The sequence below is a fragment of the Somniosus microcephalus genome, chromosome 12, assembly GCF_052327205.1.
Source record: "Somniosus microcephalus isolate GS21.2 chromosome 12, FLI_Smic_1.0, whole genome shotgun sequence".
Lineage (NCBI taxonomy): Eukaryota > Metazoa > Chordata > Chondrichthyes > Squaliformes > Somniosidae > Somniosus > Somniosus microcephalus.
The window spans coordinates 75,842,205-75,869,638 of NC_140998.1; the positions used below are offsets into that span (position 1 = coordinate 75,842,205).

The following is a 27,434-nucleotide window of genomic DNA, read 5'->3' on the forward strand; positions in this document are numbered from 1 at the left end:
CACCCTGGTTAAGGTGTTCTAATTTACACTTCGTAAAGAAGCACAAACATCTGCCTTCATAAAAATGACATCAAGTAAAACGCACCTGCCGTTTTTTATGGTAAACTTAGAACACCTAGAGAAGAGACATAGGGGGAAAAATTCAGTATCGCCCCGTTTGGGCCGCGATTATCGGCCGTGCGCAAAGTTTAGCGCCTGGCGCTAATTATCGCCTCCGACGGAAAACTTGGCTTTTATCACCCCTGGAGGTGATTGGAGCACTAAATCAGGCGCTACACACCTCTCTTAAGGCGCAAAGGCTGAGGAGCAAGGCGCTAACTCAGAGCGCGGGTGCAGCGCAGGTGCTGTCAGTTAGCCATGGAACACAGACACACTGGCGCCAGACAGTTCTTAAAGGGGAGGGTCGCTCTTGCTCTCCAGCCACACCCTCCTCATTGGAGCCTTGAATCTCGGCCTAAATCTTGCAGCCAAGGACTATGGAGAGGGCCAGGGAATGAGCACAGCGCTTCAGCAAGCAGGCCTTGGAGGCTCTGGTTGACGCGGTGGAGTGCAGAAGATCAATACTGTACCCAGAGAGTGGCAGGAGGCCTTTGCCGCGCGATTACAGAAGAGTGTGGAGGGAGATGGCACAGAGCATCTCCTCCAGGAGCATGGTGCCCAGGGCCCATATACAATGTAGAAAAAAGTTCAACGACCTCACTCGGGTCGTCAGGGTGAGTGGCTTTTTTTCAATACCTCTCCATCCTTCCATCTCAACCTCACTCTATGGCCAGAGGATCTTAAAACCCCAATGCCCAACACTCATCCAACACCTATGGCCCTCTCATGAAACACAAACGCACATTCCACACTTTGCATACAGTAAGGGCTATTCACCTATGGGAGGCACATCAGGCAAGACCATGGCTGCATACAGTAAGGGCTATTCACCTATGGGAGGCACATCAGGCAAGACCATGGCTGTATATTTACTCAGGCGCCATCCTTTTTCTTGCAGGCCAAGCTATCTCATAATAGGAGACAGCAGCAACGGAAGGGTGGACGGCGGCCTCAGCTGCAACCCCTCAGTGATCTTGAGGAGCACGTCCACAGGATTGTGGCAAGCCGGGTGATCGGTCCCGTCGCCACTGGAGAAGCCGACCCCGTTCTGGACAGCAATGGTAAGGTCATCACCTTTTTGTCCTCTCTCCTTCCACTTGTCCCTCAGAACACCAGCCTTTGACACGTTCAATCCAACTTACTAAATCGCTGCACTCATTTGTCCCTTACTGCCACCCTGTCCTCACATTAAAGCCATTCTTGTACCACTCTGCTTTCAGATGGTGATTCACCAGCTGAGGAGATGGGCCCTGAAGCTGCCAGTGGGAGTGAAGCTGCAGGCGAGGAGAAAGATGAAGCCGGAGCATCAGCGCCACCTTCTGCCGAGGAAGCCCATGCCCACACTGGGAACACGCCTTCCCTGGAGGGGAGCAGGGGGGAATGGCCTGATGAGGGTGAAGCTCCAGGACCCAGCGGGCTGCAGCAAAGCGATGGGGGTAGGGAAGCTCGGGGGCCTTCTCCCCGGAGGTAGAGTATGCCAGCGAGTCCTACTGCACTGGACGCAGTGGAGGAGTGGCTGACCGCTGAAATGAACACCCAGGTGGTGGACATGCACACTGAGCTCATGGGTGCAGTGGGAAGGGTGCCCGAATGCATTGAATCACTGGTAAGGAGTGTGGAGCACTTCGCTGTAGCACAGGCGGATGCCGTGCAAATGTTTAGTGCTGCAATTCAGTCACTGGCTGCCATGACCCCATCTCTGACTGCTCTCATGCAGACTCAGATTGAGGCCACGCGAGCACTGACTGCTGCCATCCTCGCTGGTTTGGACACATTTCCCCGGGGCTCTCACCGCGCCACAGCAGGCCAGCAATCTGTGCTCCAGCAGATTGCTCCGGATGCTGAAGTGCTGCCTCATGGAAGTGCCAGTGTGTCGGTCGAGCAGGGAGTTGCTGTCCTCTCTAAAGATGACAGCGTTCCTGCTGCCACCACTGTCACTTCTCCACTGCACTTGCCACCACCTGTAGGACAGCCTGCTGCCGCCCATGCAAAATTGGCGCAGTCTGCAGCCGGGCCCTCCAGTCCCAGAGCTGATCGAGGTCGTTCTTCAAGGGCATCTGCAGTCTCAGGTTCTGACAATCAGCAGCCTTCCACCAGCCTTGCTGCAGCCACTGGGGTCCCATTACGGAGGAGCAGTAGGGTGGAAAGGGGGGAAGTGCGCAAGGGAAGGAGACCACCCTCGAAGGGCAAAAAGTAGGAGGTGTGACAAAATGTTGGTCATTTTTTTATTAAAGGTCGAGGTTCGTGGTCAAACTTTTGTTTAGTGTTTAGGACATTATCTCCAGGTTGTGAGAACCAGTTATGTTAGTGACTGTTTTTTTGTGTTTCTTTCTATTAGTTTGTCATGAGGAAATGACACACACAGAGTTTGTAAAATAAATACGTTTTTGTATTCAAAATGTACATGTTTGGTCTTTGCAATCATTACTGCCTTGGCTGGCTTAGAGGTTGTGGGTTGGTTTCATTCATGTTGTTTTCAATGGCAGAAGCCATTTCCTCAGCAGGGGCCTAGAAACGGCTTGCTATCAGCCGTTGATGGGCAGCCCTTCCAGTTTCTACATTGTGGGCCTCCCTCCTGCCTTGGTGCTGCTGATGATCATCCTCCTCCTCCTCCTCCTCTGGTGGTGCTCCAAGACCTGGTGGCATTGGCTGGGTCCTGAGGATTGCCAGGTTATGCAGCCTGCAGCACACAACAACGAAGTGGGAGACTTGCTCAGGCGAGTACTGCAGGGCTCCTCCAGAATGGTCCAGACAGCAGAACCGTTGCTTGAGCACGCCGATTGTGTGCTCAACGATGTTCTTGGTAGCTTGATGGCTCTCGTTGTACCGCATTGTTGGGCGTATGTAGCGGTGTCATCAGCCAGGTGCACAGTGGATATCCCTTGTCCCCGAGAAGCCAACCACCTGGGTGATGCGGTGCCTGGAAAAGTTCTGCCACAGTAGTCTGGTGCAGGATGTATGCATCGTGGCTGCTGCCAGGATAACAGGCATTGATAGCGAGTATCAGCTGTCTGTGGTCACAGACCAACTGCACATTTAAGGAATGGAACCCCTTTTGGTTGCGGAAATCCTCTGCATTCTCATGCGGAGCTCGCAAAGCCACATGCGTGCAGTCAATGGCGCCCTGCACCAAGGGGAAGCTCGCTATCCTCGTAAAGCCCATAGCGCGTTCATGCTGCTTGTCCGGGGTCACGGGGAAAGAGATGTACTCTCGTCTCCTTTTATAGAGGGCATTTGTGACCTGACAGATGCAGCAATGGACTGCGAACTGGGAGATATTGGCGATGGCCCTAGTAGCTGATTGAAATGAGCTGGTGGCATAAAAGTTGAGAGCCACTGTTATCTTCACTGCCACCGACAGAGATGTCCTGCTCCTCAGTTGAGGCTGCAGATCTGGCTGCAGCAGGTGGCAGAGCTCAGTGACCACCTCCTTGCTGCAGTCTTCGCAAATACTGCTCCTCAGACATATTAATGTATGAGAATTGTTGGCGAAATACCCTGGGAGGGTAAGGTCTCCTGTACAGGGGCCTGTTGGTCCTCCTCCGTCTGGCCATGATTGCTACTCTTTCTCTGCGTCTCTCTGGCCTCCGAATCTGCTGGCGCAGGATGATGCCCCCAATTAGTGCAGCCCCCATAGTCTCTTGGCAATCAAAGTAATGAAGGTCAAAAACCAAAGTACCTGCAAAGTTATGGTCAGAAGCCAAAACTACATCACACAGCGTTGACTCAATGCAGAAGTCTCTCTTTCTCTCTCTCAAAATCTCTGGGGGAAAAATTTGGTATCGCCCCAAATGGGGCGCCATTATTGGTGGAGCGCAAAGTTTAGCACCTGGCGCTAATTATCGCCTCCGACATCAAACTTGGCTTTTATCGCCCCTGAAGGTGATTGGAGCGCTAAATCAGGCGCTACATACCTCTCTTAAGGCACTAAGGCCGAGAAGCAAGGCACTACCTCAGAGGGCGGGCGCAGCGCAGGTGCTGTCAGTTAGCGATTGAACACAGACACACTGGCGCCGGTCAGTTCTTAAAGGGGAAGGTCGATCTTGCTCTGCAGCCACACCCTGCTCATTGGAGCCTTGAATCTTGGCCTGGGCAGACCTGTGGCTAAATCCAGCAGCCAAACACTATGGAAAGGGCCAGGGAGCGAGCACAGCGCTTCTGCGAGCGGGCCTTGGAGACCCTGGTTGGCGCGGTGGAGCACAGAAGATCCATTCTGCACCCAGAGAGTGGCAGGAGGCCTTTGCCACGCGAGTACAGAAGAGTGTGGAGGGAGGTGGCTCAGAGAGTCTCCTCAAGCAGCATGGTGCCTAGGACCCATATCCAATGTAGGAAAAAGTTCAACGACCTCACTCGGGTCGTCAGGGTGAGTGCCTTTTTTTCAAAACCTCTCCATCCCTCCATCTCAACCTCACTTTATGGCCAGAGGGTCTTAAAAGCCCCAATGCCCAACACTCATCCAACACCTATGACACTTTCATCAAACACACACGCACATTCCACACTTTGCATACAGTAAGGGCTATTCAACCATGGGAGGCATTTCAGGCAAGACCATGGCTGCATACAGTAAGGGCTATTCAACCATGGGAGGCATTTCAGGCAAGACCATGGCTGCATACAGTAAGGGCTATTCAACCATGGGAGGCATTTCAGGCAAGACCATGGCTGCATACAGTAAGGGCTATTCAACCATGGGAGGCATTTCAGGCAAGACCATGGCTGCATACAGTAAGGGCTATTCAACCATGGGAGGCATTTCAGGCAAGACCATGGCTGCATATTTACTCAGACGACTTCCTTTTTTTTGCAGGCCAAGCTGTCTCATAATAGGAGACAGCAACAACGGGCTGGTGGAGGGCGGCCTCAGCTGCAACCCCTCAGCGATCTTGAGGAACGCGTCCACAGGATTGTGGCAAGTCGGGTGATTGGTCCCGTCGTCACTGGAGACGCCGACCCCGTTCTGGACAGCAATGGTAAGGTCATCACCTTTTTGTCCTCTCTCCTTCCACTTGTTCCTCACAACAACAGCCTTTGACACTTTCAATCCAAATCACTAAATCGCTGCATTCATGCCTCCCTTGCTGCCACCCTGTCCTCACGCTAAAGCCACTCTTGTACCTCCCTGCTTTCAGATGGTGATTCACCAGGTGAGGAGACGGGCCCTCAAGCTGCCAGTGGGAGTGAAGCTGAAGGCGAGGAGGAAGAGGAAGTCGGAGCATCAGCGCCACCCTCTACCTGTGAGGGTGCCGGTTAGTTCCCTCAGTAACCCCTAGATGGCACCTTCACTTGTTTGTTTCCTTTTGCTAAATTGTTACTAGTTTACTTAACTGCCTTTTATCAGGTTTATTGGTTTCACCTGTTTTTGCTTGTATTTAAGTTCTGTGGTTTCTTCCCTCTGTGCTCAGTCTTGACAAGCCATTTGCCTAGTGGTAGCTTGTCTTGAGCTCCTATGTTTGTAACTGTTTACCTGTGTGATTCTAGTAAAGTACTTTTATTTAAGACTGCATACCTGCTTCTCACCTCGTCTGTCTGCACTTGGGTCCAGAACCAGCCTCGCCCTGACAGCAAGACTGAGCCAGTATGGACCCAGCAGTGATGGAGGAACTTCGTTCTATTCTCTCCCATCAAGGTGTTTTCCTCGGCCGCCTTGAGCAACTTCTCCAAAGCATTTTGGACAAGGTAGATACGTGGACTCAGACCATTCAACACCCAGCTGCTGTGGCTTCTGCTCAGGATGTTCCTCCTCAATCAGTTCCTTTGGGTGCTACCCCACCGGTCGCCGATCTCCAGACTCACCGAGAGCCTCGCCTACCCGCGCCAGAGCGTTATGACGGTCATCCGGGCAAGTGTCGCGGCTTCTTGACCCAGTGCTTCCTAGTTTTTGAACTCCAACCTTCCATGTTCCTATCACCCCGCTCTAAGGTAGCGTTCATCATATCACTATTCTCGGGAAAAGCTCTCGCCTGGGCTACCGCTATCTGGGAGCAGCAATCTTTCGTCTGCTCGGACATTCTCCTTTTCGTCGAAGAGATGAGCAAAGTCTTTGACCATCCTGTGAGTGGACGGGAGGCAGCTAAGAGACTTTTGAATCTCCACCAGGGCAACTGCAGCGTAGCCGACTTCGCCATTGAGTTCCGCACACTCGCTGCGGAGAGCCGCTGGAACACCGAGGCCCTTCTCTCCACGTTTCTTCATGGCCTCTCCGAATCTATCAAAGATGAACTGGCGTCCAGAGAGGTTCCGGAGGACCTTGACACGCTCATCTCCCTTGCCATCAGAGTGGATAACCGCCTCCGGGAGCATGGTAGAGAGAGGAGATTCACTACTTCCACAGAGGTGAGATCTTCCGGTGTTTCGAATCTGACCAAGAGTTTCCAAGTACCCCCGAGTCCACCTGTTAGCGCCGAAGAGGAACCTATGCAACTCAGCAGAACTCGGCTCTCCCAGTTTGAGAGACAGAGGAGATTGAGAGAGGGGCGTTGTCTTTACTGTGGCCTGTCTGGCCATCTCAGAGACACATGCCCTGAGCTTCAGGAAAAAGCCAGGAGGATTGGGAAAATACGGACAGATCAAATCCCTTCTCCTACCCCTTCTGTCTTCCAAACCCTGCTTCCCGCTCGTCTCTCTTGGGAGGGACAACAGTACAATCTCCAGGCGTTTATTGACTCCGGGGCCGCTGGCTGTTTTATCAATGCCACCCTTGTGCGCAGCCTGAAAATTCCTTTCTCCCGCCTTGACAAGCCTTTACAAGTCACCGCCCTCGACGGCAGGTCCCTTGGTTCTGGGCGTATTCATCATATCACTGGAGTATTACATGTCCAAGTAGGGGAGAGACATCAAGAGTTGCTGCAGTTTCACCTTATCGATTCACCTGAGCTCCCTCTCGTTCTTGGGCATCCATGGCTCTCTCTTCACAACCCTCACATTGACTGGACTACCGGGACTGTGCTGGAGTGGGGTCCTTCATGTCTAGCCAACTGTCTTAAGGTCTTCCCTAGTCTGCCCCGTCCCTCCTCTCCTGAGCCAGCTGATCAGCTGGACCTTGCTCATGTGCCCCCTGAATATTTGGACCTCCATGCTGTGTTTAGTAAGAGGCGGTCCACTACACTCCCCCCACACCGGACCTACGACTGCGCCATTGATCTCCTGCCTGGCACTAGCCCCCCTTGGGGTCGGCTCTACTCTCTCTCTGGCCCTGAGAATGTTTCCATGGAAGAATACATCAAGGAAGCCCTCGCTACAGGTTTCATTCACCCTTCCACCTCCCCAGCGGGTGCTGGCTTCTTTTTTGTAAAGAAGAAGGATGGTGGTCTCAGGCCTTGCATAGACTATCGGGGGCTTAACAAAATTACCATTAAGAACCGCTATCCTCTCCCTTTGATGTCTTCAGCGTTTGAGCAGCTGCAGGGAGCTACCATCTTCTCCAAACTTGACCTCCGCAACACGTACAACCTGGTCCGCATTAGGGAGGGGGATGAATGGAAGACTGCCTTTATCACCCCTAGCGGTCACTGGGAATACCTCATCATGCCCTTTGGTCTCACTAACGCTCTTGCTGTCTTCCAAGCTCTGGTCAATGACGTGCTCCGGGACCTGCTGAAACAGTTCGTGTTTGTTTATTTGGATGACATTCTCATCTTCTCAAAGTCCCCCCAGCAGCATGTCCAACACGTCAGACAGGTTCTGCAGAGGCTTTTGGAGAACCGTCTCTTTGTCAAATCCGAGAAATGTGAATTCCACGTCTCTAAGGTCACCTTCCTGGGCTACGTCATTTCCGGTGGAGGCGTCCAGATGGATCCTAGCAAGGTTCAAGCCGTCTTGAACTGGCCGCGTCCCACGTCGGTTAAGCAGGTTCAGCGGTTCCTGGGATTCGCCAACTTTTACAGACGCTTCATCCGCAACTTCAGCTCCCTTGCCGCCTCCCTCTCATCATTGACCAAGGGCTCGTCTTTACGGTTCAGTTGGTCTTCTGAAGCGGAACGGGCCTTCCAGGAGCTCAAACAACGCTTCACCTCTGCTCCCATTCTGGTACACCCTGACCCCACCCTGCCCTTTATCGTAGAGGTGGATGCCTCGGATATTGGAGTCGGGGCTGTCCTGTCCCAGCGCTCCCCTAAGGACCAAAAGCTACATCCCTGTGCCTTCTTTTCCCGTCGCCTGAAGCCAGCAGAGAGTAACTACGATGTCGGCAACAGGGAGCTCTTGGTAGTTAAGTTGGCCTTGGAGGAGTGGAGACACTGGTTGGAGGGAGCAGAGCATCCTTTTGTCGTCTGGACCAACCATAAAAATCTGACATATATCCAGGACGCCAAGCGCCTCAACCCTCAGCAGGCCAGGTGGGCTCTCTTCTTTAACCGGTTCAACTTTCTCCTGTCTTACCGCCCAGGGTCTAAGAACCTCAAACCGGATGCCCTTTCTCGCCAGTTTGACCCCTCGGAAAAGGACCGGACCCCGGAACCTATCATCCCCAGTTCCTGCATCGTTGCTCCCGTCGCATGGGAGATTGAGACTGTGGTGCGAGGGGCCCAATGTCAGGAGGCTGACCCTGGAGGAGGCCCTCCTCATAGCCTTTATGTTCCCAGTCAGGTGCGCGCCCAGGTCCTTCAATGGGGGCACTCTTCTCGATTGACTGGTCATCCTGGGATCCGTCGGACTCTCGAGTTCCTTAAGAGGAGGTTCTGGTGGCCCTCTATTGAAGCCGAGACCTGCTTGTCCCGTCTGTGCCCAGAACAAGACATCCCAACAACCTCCGCTTGGTCTCCTGCATCCCTTGCACATCCCCAGCCGTCCCTGGTCTCATATCGCCCTGGATTTCATCACCGGGCTACCTCCATCTGAGGGATTCACTACCATCCTAGTTGTGGTCAATCGCTTTTCCAAGGCTGCTCACTTTGTCCCTCTTGTCAAGCTGCCCTCTGCCAGACAGACTGCCCAGCTGGTTGTCCAGCATGTCTTCCGCCTCCATGGCTTGCTCCTGGATGTCGTCTCTGACCGTGGTCCCCAGTTCTCATCCAGGTTCTGGAAGGCTTTTTGTTCCCTCCTGGGCGCTTCCGTCAGTCTCTCCTCTGGGTTCCACCCACAGTCTAACGGCCAGACTGAGAGAACCAACCAAGATCTGGAGAGGGTGCTAAGAAGCTTTGTGTCCTCCAATCCTTCCACCTGGAGCAAGTATCTGGTCTGGGAGGAGTACGCGCACAATATCCTTCAGAGCTCCTCCACTGGCCTCTCACCTTTCGAATGTCGATATGGCTTCCAACCGCCACTCTTCCCTGAACAGGAGAGGGAGGTAGGAGTCCCGGCTGCCCAGGAGTTCGTCCAACGCTGCCGCCGTACCTGAAGGAGGGTCCGATCCGCCTTGCAGCTCGCTTCTTCTCGGCAGAAAGTGCAGGCTGACCGACACCGCCGCCCAGCTCCTCGGTTCCGGACCGGACAGAAGGTCTGGCTGTCTACCCGGAATCTTCCGCTCCATGTGGAGTCCTGCAAGTTGGCTCCCCGGTTCATTGGACCTTTTAGGATTTTGGAAAAAGTAAACCCTGAGGCCTACCGGCTCCTCCTTCCTCGGTCGATGAAGATATATCCCACGTTCCACGTCTCTCACCTCAAGCCGGTACTTACCAGTCCCTTGGTTCCTGCTTCCAGACCTCCCCCCCCGCCCTGCGTGATTGACGGTCAGCAAGCCTACACTATCCGTCACCTCCTTGATAGTCGCCGGGTTAGGAGGAGCATTCAATACCTGGTCGACTGGGAGGGTTATGGTCCTGAAGAGCATTCCTGGGTTCCGGTCCAGGACATTTTGGATCCTGAACTCATCAGGGATTTTCGCCGTCGCCACCCTGATCGTCCAGGAGGAATGTCAGGAGCCATTCCTAGGGGAGGGGGTCCTGTGAGGGTGCCGGTTAGTTCCCTCAGTAACCCCTAGATGGCACCTTCACTTGTTTGTTTCCTTTTGCTAAATTGTTACTAGTTTACTTAACTGCCTTTTATCAGGTTTATTGGTTTCACCTGTTTTTGCTTGTATTTAAGTTCTGTGGTTTCTTCCCTCTGTGCTCAGTCTTGACAAGCCATTTGCCTAGTGCAGCTTGTCTTGAGCTCCTATGTTTGTAACTGTTTACCTGTGTGATTCTAGTAAAGTACTTTTATTTAAGACTGCATACCTGCTTCTCGCCTCGTCTGTCTGCACTTGGGTCCAGAACCAGCCTCGCCCTGACACTACCGAGGCAGCCCATGTCCACACTGGGAACACACCTTCCCTGGAGGGGAGTAGGGGGGAATGGTCTGATGAGGGTGAAGCTCCAGGACCCAGCAGGCTGCAGCAACGCGATGGGGGTAGGGAAGCTCGGGGGCCTTCTCCCCGGAGGGAGAGTATGGCTTTGAGTCCTGCTGCACTGGACGCAGAGGAGGAGCGGGTCCTCACTGAAATGAGCGCCCAGGCAGAGCACAGGCACACTGAGCTCATGGCTGCAGTGGCAAGGGTGCCCGAATCCACTGAATCACTGGCAAGGAGTGTGGAGCACTTCGGTGTAGCACAGGCGGCTGCCACGCAAATGCTTAGTGCTGCAATGCAGTCAGTGGCTGGTCTCATGCAGACGCAGATTGAGGCCACGCGAGCACTGACTGCTGCCACCCTCGCTGGATTGGGCACATTTCCCCAGGGCTCTCACCGCGCCGCAGCAGGCCAGCAATCTGTGCTCCATCAGATTGCTCCGGATGCTGAAGTGCTGCCCTGTGGGAGTGCCAGTGTGTCGGTCGAGCAGGGAGTTGCTGTCCTCTCTCAAGATGACAGCATTCATGCTGCCACCACTGGCACTTCTCCACTGCAGTTGCCACCACCTGTAGGACAGACTGCTGCCGCCCATGCAGAGTTGGTGCAGTCAGCAGCCGGGCCCTCCAGGCCCAGAGCTGGTCCAGGCCGTCCTTCAAGGGCATCTGCAGTCTCAGTTTGTGACAATCAGCAGCCTTCCTCCAGCCTTGCTCCAGCCACTGGGGTCCCATTACAGAGGAGCTGCAGGGTGGGAAGGGGGGAATTTCGCAAGGGAAGGAGATCACCCTTGAAGGGCAAAAAGTAGGAGGTGTGACAAAATGTTTTTCATTGTTTTATTAAAGGCCGAGGTTCGTGGTCAAATTTTTCTAACTGTTTTGGACATTGTCTCCAGTTTGTGAGAGCCGGTTATGTTAATGACTGTTTTTTTTTGTGTTTTTTCTATTAGTTTTTCAAATAAAGAAGTGTCTGTATTCAAAATGTACATGTATGGACTTTGCAATCATTGTTGCCTTGACCGGCTTAGGGGCTGCGGGATGGTTTCATTCAGGTTGTTTGAATGGCAGAAGCCATTTCCTTAGAGGGGGCCTAGAAGCGACTTGCTATGAGCCTTCGATGGACGGCCCTTCCACTTTGTACATTGTGTGCCTCCCTCCCGCCTTGGTGCTGCTGCTGATCATCCTCCTCATCTTCCTCCTCCTCCTCTGCTGGTGCTCCAATGCCTGGTGGCATTGGCTGGGTCCTGAGGAATGCAAGGTTATGCAGCATGCAGCACACAACAACGAAGTGTGAGACTCGCTCAGGCGAGTACTGAAGGTCTCCTCCAGAATGGTCCAGACAGCGGAACCGTTGCTTGAGCACGCCGATTGTGTGCTCAACGATGTTCCTGGTAGCTTGATGGCTCTCGTTGTATCGTAGCTCAGCAGGGGTGCTGGGCGTACGGAGCGGTGTCATCAGCCAGGTGCACAGACGATATCCCTTGTCCCCGAGAAGCCAACCTCCTGGGTGATGCGGTGCCTGGAAAAGGTCTGCCACAGAAGTCTGGGGCAGGATGAAGGCATCGTGGCGCTGCCAGGAAAGTGGGCATTGACAGCGAGTATCAGCTGTCTGTGGTCACAGACCAATTGAACGTTTAAGGAATGGAAGCCCTTTCGGATGCGGAAATCCTCGGCATTCTCTTGCGGCGCATGCAAAGCCACATGCGTGCAGTCAATGGCGCCTTGCACCATGGGGAAGCCCGCTATCATCGCAAAGCCCATTGCGCGTTCTTGCTGCTTGTTCGGGGTCACGGGGAAAGAGATGTACTCTCGCTCCTTTTAAAGAGGGCATTTGTTACCTGACGGATGCAGCAATGCACCGCGAACTGGGAGATATTGGCGATGTCCCTAGTAGCTGATTGAAATGAGCCGGTGGCATAAAAGTTGAGAGCCACTGTTATCCTCACTGCCACCGACAGAGATGTCCTGCTCCTCAGTTGAGGCTGCAGATCTGGCTGCAGCAGGTGGCAGAGCTCAGTGACCACCTCCTTGCTGAAGCGCAGCCTTCGCAAACACTGCTCCTCAGACATATTAATGTAGGAGAACTGTTGGCGAAAAACCCTGGGAGGGTAAGGTCTCCTGTACAGAGGCCTGTTGGCCCTCCTCCGTCTGGCCATGATTGCCACTCTCTCTCTGCGCCCTCCGAATGTGATGGAGAAGGACGACGTTCCCATCCATTGCAGCCCCCATAGTATCTAGGCAATCAAAGTTATGAAGGTCAAAAACCAAAGTACCTGCAAAGTTATGGTCAGAAGCCAAAACTACCTCAGACAGCGTTGACTCAATGCAGAAGTCTCTCTTTCTCTCTTTGTCGCTCTCAAAATCTCTCTCTCTCTCTCAGAACGAGTGGTGCAAAAATGTCTACCACACAAAAAGCCAGAAAGAGGCCCCCTTTAAATAGTGCCCCCCCAGCCCAACAGCGACTGGGAAGCATTCCGGTCAACCTGTCGTTGGTTGCGCCAGGCGGAAAGGAGGGGGGCGCCATTCAAATTCCGTTTTGGGGCACCTCAAGGGCGTTGCACGCTCGAATGACGTCAAGATCTGCGTGTGCAGGAGATCGGCGGTATTGTTTTAGCGCCGCCGCAAAATGTCCGGTCAATTCCGCGAGAGGCGCAGATATCGCTGTGCCCGTGCGCTAGTTGCTTTGCACCCCATTAGCGCCCTCTTAAGGCACTAACGGGAGGCGCAAACCAACTGAATTTTCCCCCCATAATTCTGTAATGCTACCAGCAGAGGTGACTAAGAATTGCAGGGGTCAGCAGAAAAGTGACTAGAGATAATGAGCTTACATCAGCAGAAACCCTTAAAGGAAATACCACTGGAAAAGAGTATAAATATTGAACTCTCAAATGGGATGGTACACTCGCTTTAAAGGGGCAAAGCGATTCTCGGCTTCAGAGGCGGCTCTGTAAGTCTCCAACTTTGTACCTCGGGTATCAAAGGTATTTGATTTTGGTGGATATCCTGTAGAAAACTAAGAACTGTAAAACTGTAGCAAAGTTAAGATTTGAGAGTAAGGATCTCTGATAATAGAATTGTAAGCTTTCTCTTTTTGGAACTGTTAATGTTGCGATTGACTCACCAGCTGTAAATTACATGTCGGTTCTTTAATAAATCTATATATTTTTAGAATTGTCTCACATAATACCTCTATCAAACTCGCAAACTCAATCTCTGCACACTCTTTGGTGAGGAGTTTCAGAATTCTGGGGGAGTTTTCCGGACCGTCAAAATATCCAGAACGTTACAATCTAGCTAAACTTATTAAAAGTGCTATCTGGAGGACGGTAACATTTTCAGGTTGTTCCTTTCCTTTAGGGAGAGATAGTCCAGACCTTTAGACCCAATTAAGCATCTTTAGGATTCGGCTACTTCAATACGCCTGATCCGGGGTAGCTCTAAAGGGGCTAGGACTAGTAATTATCCCTTCAAGGCTACAGGACGATATAGACAGGTTGGTTAGATGGGCAGAACAGTGGCAAATGGAATTTAACCCTGAAAAGTGTGAGGTGATGCATTTTGGGAGGACTAACAAGGCAAGGGAATACACAATGAATGGTAGGACCCTAGGAAGGACAGAGGATCAGAGGGACCTTGGTGTGCACGTACATCGATCCCTGAAGGCAGCTGGACAGGTAGCTAAGGTGGTTAAAAAGGCATATGGGATACTTGCCTTCATTAGCCGAGGCATAGAATATAAGAGCAGGGAGGTTATGATGGAACTGTACAAAACGCTAGTTAGGCCACAGCTGGAATACTGTGTGCAGTTCTGGTCGCCACACTATAGGAAGGAAGTGATTGCATTGGAGAGGGTGCAGAGGAGATTCACCAAGATGTTACCTGGGCTGGAGCGCTCCAGCTATGAGGAGAGACTGGACAGGCTGGGGTTGTTTTCCTTAGAGCAGAGAAGGCTGAGTGGGGACCTGATTGAAGTGTACAAAATTATGAGGGGCATAGATAGGGTAGATAGAAAGGAACTTTTCTTCTTAGTAGAGGGGTCAATAACAAGGGGGCATAGTTTCAAGGTAAGGGGCAGGAGGTTTAGAGGGGATATGAGGAAAAACTTTTTCACCCAGAGGGTGGTTGGAATCTGGAACTCACTGCCTGAAAGGATGATAGGGGCAGGAACCCTCACAACATTCAAGAAGCGTTTAGGTGAGCACTTGAAACGCCATAGCATACAAGGCTACGGACCAAGTGCTGGAAAATGGGATTAGAATAGACAGGGCTTGATGGCTGGCACGGACACGATGGGCCGAAGGGCCTCTTTCTGTGCTGTATAACTCTATGACTTTATCTCCCGATGGCTGAGTCTGCCCCTGCACAGGTAGAGCAGTCTTTGGTGGGAAGGAGGGAGGAGGCCAGTAGGAGCAGCCGTCTAATTCCCATATAGTGACTATTCCACTAGTGGGGAGATAAATGAGATCCATTTGGGGTTGAGGTGACACCAAGATAACATGCATGGCAATTGGAACCAAACCAATACTTGAGTCAGACAGGGTACTATTAATACAAGAGCAAAATACTACAGATGCTGGCAATCTGAAATAAAAACAGAAAATGCTGGAAATACTCAGCAGGTCAGGCAGTATCTGTGGAGAGAGAAACAGAGTTAACGTTTCAGGTTGATGACCCTTCATCAGAACTGGAAAAAGCTGGAGATGGAGCAGGTTTTTAAGCAAGTGTAAGGGCAGGGAAAGGGGGGAGGGGAGGAAAGAACAAAAGGGAAGGTCTGTGATAGGATGGAAGGCAGGAGAGGTTAATGATTGAAATGGACTATTAGGAAGACCTGGAGGGGGTAGACCCTTGTCACTGGGAATCTTTGTAAACCATAACAAGTAAGGTAGTCCTAGTTAGATAAGCAGCAGGAAGCCTACAACTGTATGCTAAGCTTCATACTTATGGCAGTTAAACCATCTCTCTCCACACACCTGAGAGTCCCTAAGCCATGGTTCTTTCTAGAGTGCATCTAAGCTCTGGCACCTTGGTAAATGGGATGTGTCATTAAGGGGGGGGAAAAGCAAACAGTGTTTGGATTTCACAGTAGATTTGTAGACTATTAAACCTGGTAATGGATTGCTGTGCATGCCAGACATCAGCCCGACAACAACAACAAAAATATTTATGTATTTATTCAATCATGCATTTATTTATTCATTAAAAAAAAATAAAGGGAGGTCATCCTCTCACAAGGTTTCCCCTGAATGTGATCCATGCCTGGCTCAACTCCAGCAGTGTGCCAAATCAAGAAGAATGGAACATTTGTACTATTTTTGCCATCCAATGTCATTATTAAGCAACTCCTAAATTGTGATCTAGATGCAAAGCTCCCTCTATTATCCACCAACAATGTGCCTTTTACCACACCAATGTGAATTTTTATTACACTCTACTGTCAATTTAGTGCCAACTTGTGTACAACTGCTGACAGTTTTGTGCTGTGGACCTGTGCACATTAGGAACTGAACTGGCATTAGCCAAACTCATTTCACTTAGAACACTTAAACTTGTCAGACAGAATAGCTTTTTATCCCATTAGTCTGAAGTGGAGCAAATTCAGGTTACAGTTGTAAAAGGATATTGTACTAATCCATTACACCATCTTGTTTCCTCCAAAACACCAAAGTTCTGATGATAACTGTGTTCTGAGTTACCAGCACCCACCTTGTCAGAGAAGGAGTCAAAACAAATCCTAATATTATCCTTGCAACCATATTTAGAAGCCTTGAAACGACGGATAATGTCTTGAAGTGAGGCGGCTACGACAAAGTACTCCTGCTTTAGTCTCAACTCTTTGCCCTCAAAAAACTGAAACCAAAAAATAATTAAGAGATATTAAGGCTCAGTCTAATGCAATGAAAAAATTAGACTCCAAGGAACAGTTTTGTTTCCAAAGTCAGCCCTTTTTGATGGCAGTCATTGAACTACATTTTGTTTCACTGCCCTTTAAAATGGAAGTTTAGCTTACATGTTGGCAACTCATTATTATGTTGCTTCAGTCACAGTTTTGTAGAAAATAAACAGCTAGCCTACATCTCTGCAATACTGCGGAGAATTATCTCTTATGATAAAGTGGAATGAACAGTTGTAATTGAGTTACAAGTCTGTTACATAGTCAAGGGGTTCAGAGGACAAATACCACAAAAGAAAAATTCAGGTGGTTTAATAAATGTACTGTGAAACCCCAAACTGAGTTACAGACTTCCCTTTAACTCAGTGCCTAAATTGTGGGGGGAGGGAATATTTATGAGTTGGTGCTTGACATGGTAAGAATGAATGACGGTACATTTTCATGAGGATTTACCTCATCGCTCACACTGACCCCAAGTCCAAGTCGCAAGGTTAAGATGTAGCTTGGATGGCAAGTATACATTAGGCAGATAAAGTTTGCATGTTCATTAACGGATGTGGTTGCAGCAAGTGAGGCAGTGAGTCAAAGAAAAAGGGCCATGCAAAAAGCAGATGGAAAAGTTATAACATTCACCCTCATCTAAAAACAAGCCTTCAGCATTCTTATTTCCTGCTTCTTTCATATTGTTACTGCCCAAGATTTCTAGCACTGCCTTTTCAGAAGGGATGAGAGTCTAGAATTGTAGCGGAATCTTCCTCACATGGCTTCTCTCCCTCTTGCTTTGAGCAGTCCTCTTCTGCAACAGTAGTAGATAGGGGTAAATAATTGGCATTTCCAAACAACTTTCAGCCTTCATCATCTATTAACCATGATGACCATGAAAGAATAAGCATCAAGCTTTTTCAATACCGAGAAGGTGTTGTCTGGGAGAGCAGCTTTTCAATTTGAGGAAAAGCAGAAAGTACATGCATCGAAGTCTGTCCTGCTGCTTAACCAGCAAAGTGATGAAAGAGTCATCAATAACCTGTTTGCTGACACTCAGTTCGGATTATCTCGGAGGGTTGTAGGGCTGGAGGAGGTTACAGAGATAGGAAGGGATGAAGCGATGGAGGGATTAGAAAACAAGGATGAGAATTTTAAAATTGAGGTGTTGCTCAATCGAGAGCCAATGCAGGTCAGCGAGCACAGGGGTGATAGGTGAATGGGACTGGGTACAAGTGAGGATACAGGCAGCAGAGTTCTGGATGAGCTCAAGTTTATGTAAGGTGGAGGAGTGTGTTGGAATAGTCAAGTCTAGAGGTAACAAAGGCATGGACGAGGGTTTCAGCAGCAGAGACGAGGCAGAGTTGGGCGATGTTATGTGGTCGGAAGCTCACCTCAGCGTCAAATATGACCAAGATTGCAACATCATTGGACAACCATCAACTCCAAGTTCTCTTCCTGACTTGGACATATATTTCCTATCCTTCATTGTCGCTGGGTCAATTTCCTTGAATTCCCTGCTTAACACCATTGTGAGAGTACCATCAACTCAACTCCACTACCACCTTATCAGGGCAATGAGGGATAAGAAATAAAATGTAGCCTTGTCAAGACTGCTCATACCCCGAGAACAAAATAAAAATACACATACAGCTTCTAAGGAAATGGTAGATTGTGGGGAGACAAAGGTACAGATCATACTCTGCAGAGTGGGAACAATGTGAAATGTGGGCTGGAATCTTTACCTAAGCGCGGGGTGGGTGCGCGAAGGCCACGTAGCGAGTTGCCATTCCGAACTTGTTAACAGCATGTTCTGCATTGTGCGTTTAACTCAATTACAGCAACTGAAACAGTCATGCGGGTTTCCCGGCCCAATTAAATGGAGCGGATCCGATGACTCGTTTTCAGCTCAGATATTTAAAGGAGCCTTGCATACATCCCAGTTGAAGGTTGTTGGAGGAGAGATAAAGGTGGTTGGGAGAGGTGGAAATTGCTGGATACCAGAGATTTGTGTGGGTCATGGAGCCACACCGACAGAAGGCTGCGCCCAGATTCACTGATGCCGCCCTGGAAGTCCTGGTCCAGGGAGTCAGAGCACACAGGGAGGTCCTGTTCCCTGGGGATGGGTACAAAAGAGCAGCTGTTGTATCCGTGTGTTAATGGAGACACGGAATGCAGGAGTTGGTTTCACAGGTGTTTACTGAACAAAGTCTGGAGGTGAACTAACAGAAACAAGACACTATACAGGCTTATATAGCCCGAGTGGCCATTACCGGCATTACAGTGCACAGGGGGCTCTTAAAGGCACATACACCACAGCAGCCAGAGACACCAAGAGGGCATGGCTAGAGATCGCGGAGGACAGCAGCAGCGAAGTCATAAGGCGGTCCTGAATCCAGTGCCGGAAAAGATTTAATGATCTCATGAGGTCAGGAAAAGTGAGTGCAATGCCACATTCAATTATATCCTGATGTGCATGTCACCCCCAACCCCATCAAAGGGCCTTCCCAAGCCTACTCCTGCACATCAATCCTCACACCGACCTACCTTGCAAGGAGCACCCATCCCTCACTCTCTATGCACCTACACACATCCCCAACTGACACTCACCCTCATCCTAATGCAATCATAAGAAGTAACGCCACAGAAGGAGGCCATTTGTCAATGTCATGCCACTTCCCCAATCACCCTTTACAGATGTTGCCCAACAATTCCATTACACTCATTCCATCATTCTCACTCAAAGTTCTCTTCTTTCCCTCCTTGTGACTGGAAGGCTGTTTCCAGTGGGGTTCCGCAGGGCTCAGTACTAGGTCCCTTGCTTTTTGTGGTACGATCTTGACTTGAATTTAGGTGGTATGATTAAGAAGTTTGCAGATGACACTAAAATCGGCTGTGTGGTTGATACTGAAAAAGGAAGCTGTAGACTGCAGGAAGATATCAATAAATTGGTCAGGTGGGCAGAACAGTGGCAAATGGAATTCAATCCGGAGAAGTGTGAGGTAATGCATAATGGGGGGGGGGGGGCTAACAAGGAACAGGAATACACATTAAATGGTAGGACACCGAGTAGTGTAGAGGAACAAAGGGACCTTTGAGTACATGTCCACAGATCCCTGAAGGTAGCAGGCCAAGTAGATAAGGTGGTCAAGAAGGCATACGGAATGCTTGCCTTCATTAGCCGTGCCATAGAATACAAGAGCAGGGGGTTTATGCTTCAACTGTATAAAACACTAGTTAGGCCTCAGCTAGAGTACTGCATGCAGTTCTGGTCACCACATTACAGGAAAGATGTGATTGCACTAGAGGGGGTACAGAGGAGATTTACAAGAATGTTGCCAGGAGTAGAGAATCTTAGCTATGAGGAAAGACTGGATAGGCTGGGTCTGTTTTCCTTGGAACAGAGGAGGCCTTATTGAGGTGTATAAAATTATGAGGGACATAGATAAAATGGTTAAAAAGGACCTATTTCCCTTAGCAGAGGGGTCAAAAACCAGGGGGCACAGATTTAAAGTAATTGGGGGAAAGTTTAGAGGAGATTTGAGGGGAAATTTCTTCACCCAGAGGGTTGTGGGGGTCTGGAACTCACTGCCTGAAAGGGTGGTAGAGGCAGGAACCCTAACCACATTTAAAAAGTACTTGGATGTGCACTTGGGATGCTCTAACCTGCAGGGCTACGGACCAAGAGCTGGGAAGTGGGATTAGGCTGGATAGCTCTTTGATGGTCGGCACACACACGATGGGCTGAAATGGCCTCCTTCCGTGCTGTAACTTTCTATGATTCTATGACTAACCGGCACTAACAAATTAATTGAGCACACCGAAAGAGAAGATCCGAGACGAAGTAGAGGACACCCCAGGCGGGGTAAGATCAGGAAAGATAGAAGAAACAGAGGATACCCCAGGTGGGGCAGAATTGGAACACCAGAACTGTGAATTGAATTTGAGAGAGGGGTCGGAGGACTGCACCTCCCCCTCAAGTGTGTGGACTGTGAGAATACTGGGAAAGTCTCCACTTCACATTCACTTACTAACTAACCTGAAATAGACACACTGATTGAACCATCGAACCAATAATCTAGAATTGGCATGGTCGGTAGCGGGCCGAAGATGCGAGGTCGAATAGAGTTTTCTCCCTCTCAAGGTGGGGAGTCTGTTAGAAATTAGGGGTACCTAAAATGTATATGGTTACTCGAATGAAATTGCGACGCAAATAATACTATGTTTAGATGATCATCTTAGAGATTGAGATAAAGTGTCTCATTGCTTGGCCTCCTCAACGGTATCATCAACTACATCTTCAGTGGATAGCCCTTGTCTTCAAGCAACCAGTCGGTAAGTCTGTTTGGAGGTGCAAAGAGCTGAAGAAGAGTGGACTGGCGCAGCACGAAAGAGTCATGACAGCTCCCTGGGAATCTGGTGCACACACGCATGATGATCTTTTTATGGTTGCAGACGAGATGCACATTGAGGGAGTGGAAGCCTTTACGGTTCACAAATACTCCTGGGTGATGTGGGGGTGCCTTGATGGCCACATGTGTGCAGTCAATGACACCCTGCACCTGTGGGAAGCCAGTCAGAGCCGCAAAGCTAAGTGGCCGCTCAGTAACACTGGCTTCATCAGCGGCAAAGTGTACATAATTGGCTGACTTTTGAAACATGGCATCGGTCATTTGGGTGAAGCATCTGTGGGCAACCAACTGTGAGATCCTGCAAATGTCTGCTGCAGATCCCTGGAAGGAGCCCGAGGCGAAGAAGTTGAGGGCGGTGGTGACTTTGACAGCCACTGGTACGGCGTGTCCATCGGGTCTTCTGGGCAGCATGTCTTCTTCCGGCAAGCTACAAATGTCTATGACGACCTGGTGCGATAGCCTGAGCCTCCTGATGCACTGCTGTTCAGTCATGTCCGGGAAGCTCATCCTCTGCCTGTACACCCTGTGTTGGGGGGAATTGCCTCCGCAGTGGTGCACCCCTGTGCTGATCCCCTCTCTTCTGTGGAGCATCAGGTCGGTGAGGAGAAGGCAGCTGGTGTGGTTGCTGCTCCTGCTGCTGCTGCTGGTGTTGTTGGTGCTGGGGATCATCTTAATTCGATTCTGAGGTCCAGGGTGAGACAGCATAACCGGCACCCATGATGATCTAATAGATGCCAGGTAAAGTGGAGATCAGTGGCACAATTCTCCAATGGACTGAGAGTGACTAGCAATGAGGTGAGAGTGGCTTCAGAGGTTGCAGAAATCACCTGCAAACTCCTGAAAGCTAAATCTCTGCACAAAATGGTGTCAGCAAGTGCCTTTCCCTTAGGCAAGGAAGCAGGTGTATGGTGTTAGTATTTGTGTGCTTTTTCCAGCTGTCACTTAATGAACACACACAATGGCCACTGGGCTTCTGCCTCCCCTTCACAGGCGCGGTTCCCGAGGTGCGTGAATCCCGTGCGCAACCAGTGAAAGTCCAAAACTGATGTTAAAAAGGCAGTTAAGGATCTGTAAACAAGCAGTTAAGTACCTCAATGAGGTCGCCTGCCTCTCCCGAGCAGATCCATGGCACACCTCGAAATGTGCCCGAGTTGAAGATGGAAGTCGGCGAGTTCCCGACGCGCTGTCAATTTCTATGTTTTTAACCACCGACCCGCCCCCAAACCTGCACACTCTCCAATGTGAAAATTCCAGCCGTGAGAACAGTTTCCTACATTTTGGGCAGCTTTCACAGAGGCTTTAATGACTTATCCCAACAGTTACCTTACCCACAAAATGCAAATGAGGATGAACCCTGAAACTTAGCCATGGTCAACTTGTGAAGAGTGATCATTCTACATGATTTTACATACATATCTTAGAGTATTTCTGAGAAGGATAAGGATAGGTTTTCAAATTGCTGCCTGTGCGTAAAACAAGCATTGCAGATTTGAATGAAAATTGGGTGGTATCTGCAACAGGCGGCTGATCCGCTACATCAGTTTTACACCTGGTGGAAAGTTGAAAATCTACCCCATGGACTTTTATTGATTGAACATACATACAACATATACTACAGAAAGTAAACAAAAAATCATCTAGTGAAAATTTAAAAAAAAAATCTAAAACCCAACAGCCCTGAATTCGCAGTCGGTATGGTGGCGTCCTCTCAGAGTACGCTGTCATAACGCCTTTGAAATTGCCCGCAAGTTTGGGATTTCCACATGTGCGAAATCCCGAATTTGCGATCTGTCAAGTTCCGACTGCACATAGGCTTCGTTCAAATCAATGTGCTGGTGCAAAGTTGGGCTAATCACCCACCTACTGCGAATTAATTACCTTGAAAGTTTTTACATCTGGTACAGACAGACGCAGGAAGCCTGTTGCACAGCGTAAGGGATGGGGGGATGAGAATATGTATTACAAATCTGCTCCGAACATTGCTGCTGTCACACAAAAAGTCATTTTGTTTCCAGCAGATTAAGTTATTCATACTGAAAGAAAGGGATTGTGTTCATTATCCCAACTGTGTTTTGCTTTTAGAAATAGTGGTAATCTTGATTATTGGGTAGAAAATAGCTTGAGAAAACTGAATGGGACTAATATCACTGTTACATTTTATTAACGGACAGTTGTTTTATGAGGTGAGCCATGTCCGGGAGAGAGAGTGAAAATTCCCCCCTTTTGGAAGTACAGTACAATGGGATTGGACTGGGTCGCCTTACCCGACCAGCGGTTGGTGGGTGCCCACTTGGGGAAACGAGTTGCTCACAGTAAAAGCTCTCTGTGCATTTATGGCAGAATTAGTCTGAGTAAATACTTATTTCTATTCAGCAACAGAAGTTGGGACAGAAAGAAAGTTACAGGCAAGGACAGATGATCTTTAGAATCAGTGAGAATGATAGAAACAACATAAGGGGATTGGCTGAAAAGAGGAAGTAAAACATGTTGCACACATACTGTAACTGTGTATTCTAAACATGCATTTTGTGAAACAAAGAAGTAAAATTAAGAAGAAAGCTTACAGTGAACATTGAAAAGAAGCAAAGACTTTAAAACAACTGGAAGAATAAAAATAAAGAATTGAGCATGGAGTAATATTCATTTCTGTAGCCTTTTAAAATGAGTTGTGGGCAAATCAGCAATCTCCTCTGCATCCTGATTGGCTAAGAGTCAGGAAGTGATAGGAGCACCGCCTTGCATGATTCCAGGTTCACATACGCACACTAGTGCGCTCCTGGGATCCATGGGGCACTACGCTGCAAACAACTCTGCAGCGTTTGAAAGCAATTTCTTGAAGGGGGGTTCGCACAAGACAAGTGCGGATTTCGGTCGGATGTTTGCAGCGTACTCCTTAGCTAAACCGCCGACCGTGAATTTAGGGATCATTATATGCTTGGAGACAAGGCTGACAGGAATATGTGTATGTATAAATTTTAACAGCATTTGTATTATATTTGAATATTGCTTTAATTAGCTTCTTATAAGATATTCAATCATATTGTCTGTAAGGGAGAGTTACTGTTTACACTGTAATCAAACAAAATTAAAATTACCAGTAGCTGTTTAATTACATAAATACACATGCAAAAACAAAACTTTTAGAAAATGGTCTTGGTGCCTACATTATCATTAGGGTAGAGGACTCTGCTAATATTTTCAGCCACATTTCTGTCCAGCACAGCCTGGATGTAGTCCCCAACATTAACTGTTGAGAAAGAAAACAATTATGTTAAATGTACAGTGTAGTAACATAAACACCGACTGCAATTCAAGTGCAGCCAATGTCAATTACAAAGCAAGAACAGAAATGGCAGCCACCAGTAACATGGAATTGCAGTTACTTTAAAAACTAATGTATAGGTCACATCATCACATTTTCTCTACACAAAATGGTGCAATTTATAGTGCTTTAGTAAGAAAACAAATATAACTTCTTTATGTATATAAAAAATATTAAAACTAGTATGATAGTATGGAATTCCTGTTCGTAATGTTCTGGCATTATAGCTCCTGCATCATGCTCTTTGATTGGCTGAACAAAGAAAAAAAAACAACAAATCACAACTCTAACTATCTAAACTCACCTGTAATTATGCAGACTTAGGAAAATCTCACCAACCTGAAAGTCAACCAATCAAACTGCTCAAAAATTAATTCAAAATCCTTTCGGCCTCCAGTTTGTTTTGAATAGCTGGAAGGTTTGTAACATAATTAAGATATACAAATTACGTATTTCAAAATAACATGACTAAACTTAAAGACATAAAAAACAATTTTATAATTGAGTACCTGCAATATTTTATGTGGTAATTAAAGGAAATCAGTGCCCGAACCAGCTGCACTGTGGAAAGACAAGTGAGATTTTATAGTTTGGGACAGTTTTTGTAGTTTGTCCAGAGTGGGATGTGGGTGTGAAGGTCACTGGTGGCTCCCACTGGGGGACCAAGGGTATTGTTACAACAACAATGAAGGACTGGATGGAACTTGTTTTGTCGGGATGTGGCAAATCCTTTCAGAAGTAATAAAACTTTATTAAAAATGACCATACCTTGGCAAAGAATATCCAAAGGGATCAGAATTTTTTAGAGATTGTCTTAAGATGGGTTTCAAAATAAAATAAAGATGTTACAGAATCTGAACAAATCAAAAAGCACAGGAAGAATGTGTCACAAAAGAACTGGAGGCTTTGTATTATCTTAGGAAATGCAGAGCTATGAAACAACATTATTACAAGGAGAAAAATAAATTGAGTTAATGGTGGTGACAACTTGAATTGAACCACTCTTAATTCTAGACATACAGAACATATCTTTGTACAGCTGTATATGATTGTATAATCCAGAAGCTAAAAGGCAGTACCTACTTGTCTAGTCAGATTTATTTTGCTCCTATTTAAATGTGCTAATTAAGAGTGATACTTGAGGCCAAATCACAGCCTTAGAATATAAGAATTAATTCCTGCTCAATAGCCAATCAGATCTCGCTTTCATCTAGTATGGTTATAGTGAATGGACCAGATGTGCACAGTACCTTTCTGAATCATTCATTGTAACCAAAAGATAAGCCTTTCAAAATCCAAACTACATTCCAAGAATGTTAGATATATATACATATTATTATTGCTGACTCGCCAGCCAGTCAGGATTTAATCATTTTAATGATCTCACTTTATAGAGACAAACCAGTTTAAAAGTGCCTGCCCATTTATTAATACAAATAATGCTATTGTATTCCAGAAAATGTAATATTTTTAGCTAGAGCAGTTTTAGTATGTTCAGAATCCATACAATACTTGTTAATAAAAGAGGTGCAAGGAATTTTCAGGCATGATGTAAAATGGATGTTTTCTGCCTCGATGCCTTAAATATTGATAAGATGGCAAGTTTGACACCATCACAGATCACAGCCATCTTAGGAATTCTACCCACTTCCTTGTAAAAAAAAGTCCTATCCCAATAACATTGCTAGTTCCCAACCTGTCTTGGCACCTTTTCAAGCATCCACAGCCAAACAAATGACTGTGTGCTGTAGATTATATATACTGGGTTCAGATCACAAAATTCTGCTTTTGCAGTACTGAGCTAAGTGTTTGCCTGCAAGAGCAGGAACTGGAATCGCAAGAGGTACAGCATGAGCCACGACATTAGACAGACTTTTCCCCCAGTCTGAGCAAATAAGCTGCAATTATGAATACTCAACTGCACCAAACACACAGACCTGTCTTTCCATGTTTCTCTGTGAACCAGTTCCTCGGCCTGCCAAGCAATTTGTACTACAGGTACTGACTTATTCCAAATGGCAGGTACAAAAGGTACAAATGAAACATTTTGAAATCCAATATAATAAAAGGAATTTAACTTATTCAGTTACCTTGAAGCAGTGGCTTTGATCATTGGTCTTTATTCAGCGCTATTTTTCAGTTGCAGGTTCGTTTTTGAGTTGTCAGTTTTATTCAAGCTGTTTTTCTGAGTATTGTATGCTCCCTAAACTACTCATGAACCCCTCCAAAAGCAGCTCACGTCCAGCCTCCTTCACTACTCCCAAATGCTCTTCCAAATCCTTAAAAACCCAACATCATCCTCCCATACAACATACTTCATCATTTCTCATGAGTAACACCAAGGAGATTCACTTCTTTACAAATACTGGGGGTGAAATTCAACTTCAGTGGTGCAAAGCAGGCGATAGCAGATTGGCTGCCCGTGATACACCCTGCCTGATTTTCCTTTCCATTGAAGTCAACAGAAAGGAAGTTTGAGCATGGTGTGTTATGGACAGTTGATCTGCTACAGTCCATTTTCTGCTCTTGCGAAGTTGAATTTCACCCCCACTGTGTCCCATAACTTCCTGTGGGCAATGCCATGAGGGATCAACAAGTAATATAATAAAAATATTATGACTATGCACACATCCTGCTCATCATACTCAACCATAAGCAAACTTCAGCAAAATGATAGGCAGATTTCTGTGTCACATTTTAACCTGATTGGCTAAAATTATATAGTCATAAAAACACATAAGATTGGCTTATATGCACATTTTTAAATTTTAAATTATATTTTTAATTGTAATTTGCTTGTTTGTAATAATATTTATAAGGCAGCAAAGCAATCAAACTACTCAAAATACATTTTCAAACTCATTTCACCTGCCATTTTTTCCTCAGTAAATAACATTTCTAATATTCAAAATAAAGTATCTAACATACTTCCTCACAACATTGCCTATAAAGGCGTCACTGGTACGTTTGAGTAGTTTCATTCATTTTTTTACATTAAGACCACAATCACTCTTAAAAGCCTGAGTTTGAAGTCGCTATTTTGGCCCAGAAGCTACGCTGCATTATCTGTAGACTGAGGATGTGTAGAATTTCCCATCATGACTCAGGAGGATGCCAGTGAAAGTGTCTCACTCTTAAATTATATGCCTCCTCATTATGTAAAAGAATTTTTGATTTTTTTAGTTCATACTAATGATTGGAAATGATTTTTTAAGGTAAATTCCATGTTACTGTTTAATTTTTAGCTCAGAGACAGCAGAAGTTAGAGACAGCGGGCTGGATTTTCATTGAGGAGTCGGGTAGGAGGCGGGACTACAACTTTCGGGGTTGTAGTCCCGCCTCCATCGAGTTCTAGCCAACCCATGCGATTTTGACTTGATTGACCTTGTTGAGCCCGCCCAGCGGGCTCAGCAGGCCAATTAAGGGCCACCCGGCAACAGGTGACGTCACAGATTGATATTTCATCTGTCAA

The 27,434-nt window shown here is 47.8% G+C and overlaps 1 protein-coding gene across 1 annotated transcript in view; it reads right to left on the reverse strand.

Moving 5' to 3' along the window:
• The window catches only part of pygl (phosphorylase, glycogen, liver), a 228,092-nt gene that overhangs the window by 108,113 nt on the left and 92,545 nt on the right, over nucleotides 1–27,434 (reverse strand). The window contains exons 7-8 of the mRNA XM_086003162.1: nucleotides 23,805–23,887; nucleotides 16,060–16,203 (exon numbers count right to left, since the gene is read on the reverse strand). Coding sequence (XP_085859288.1) covers nucleotides 16,060–16,203; nucleotides 23,805–23,887 — 227 coding nt within the window. The remainder of the gene's footprint in view (nucleotides 1–16,059; nucleotides 16,204–23,804; nucleotides 23,888–27,434) is intronic.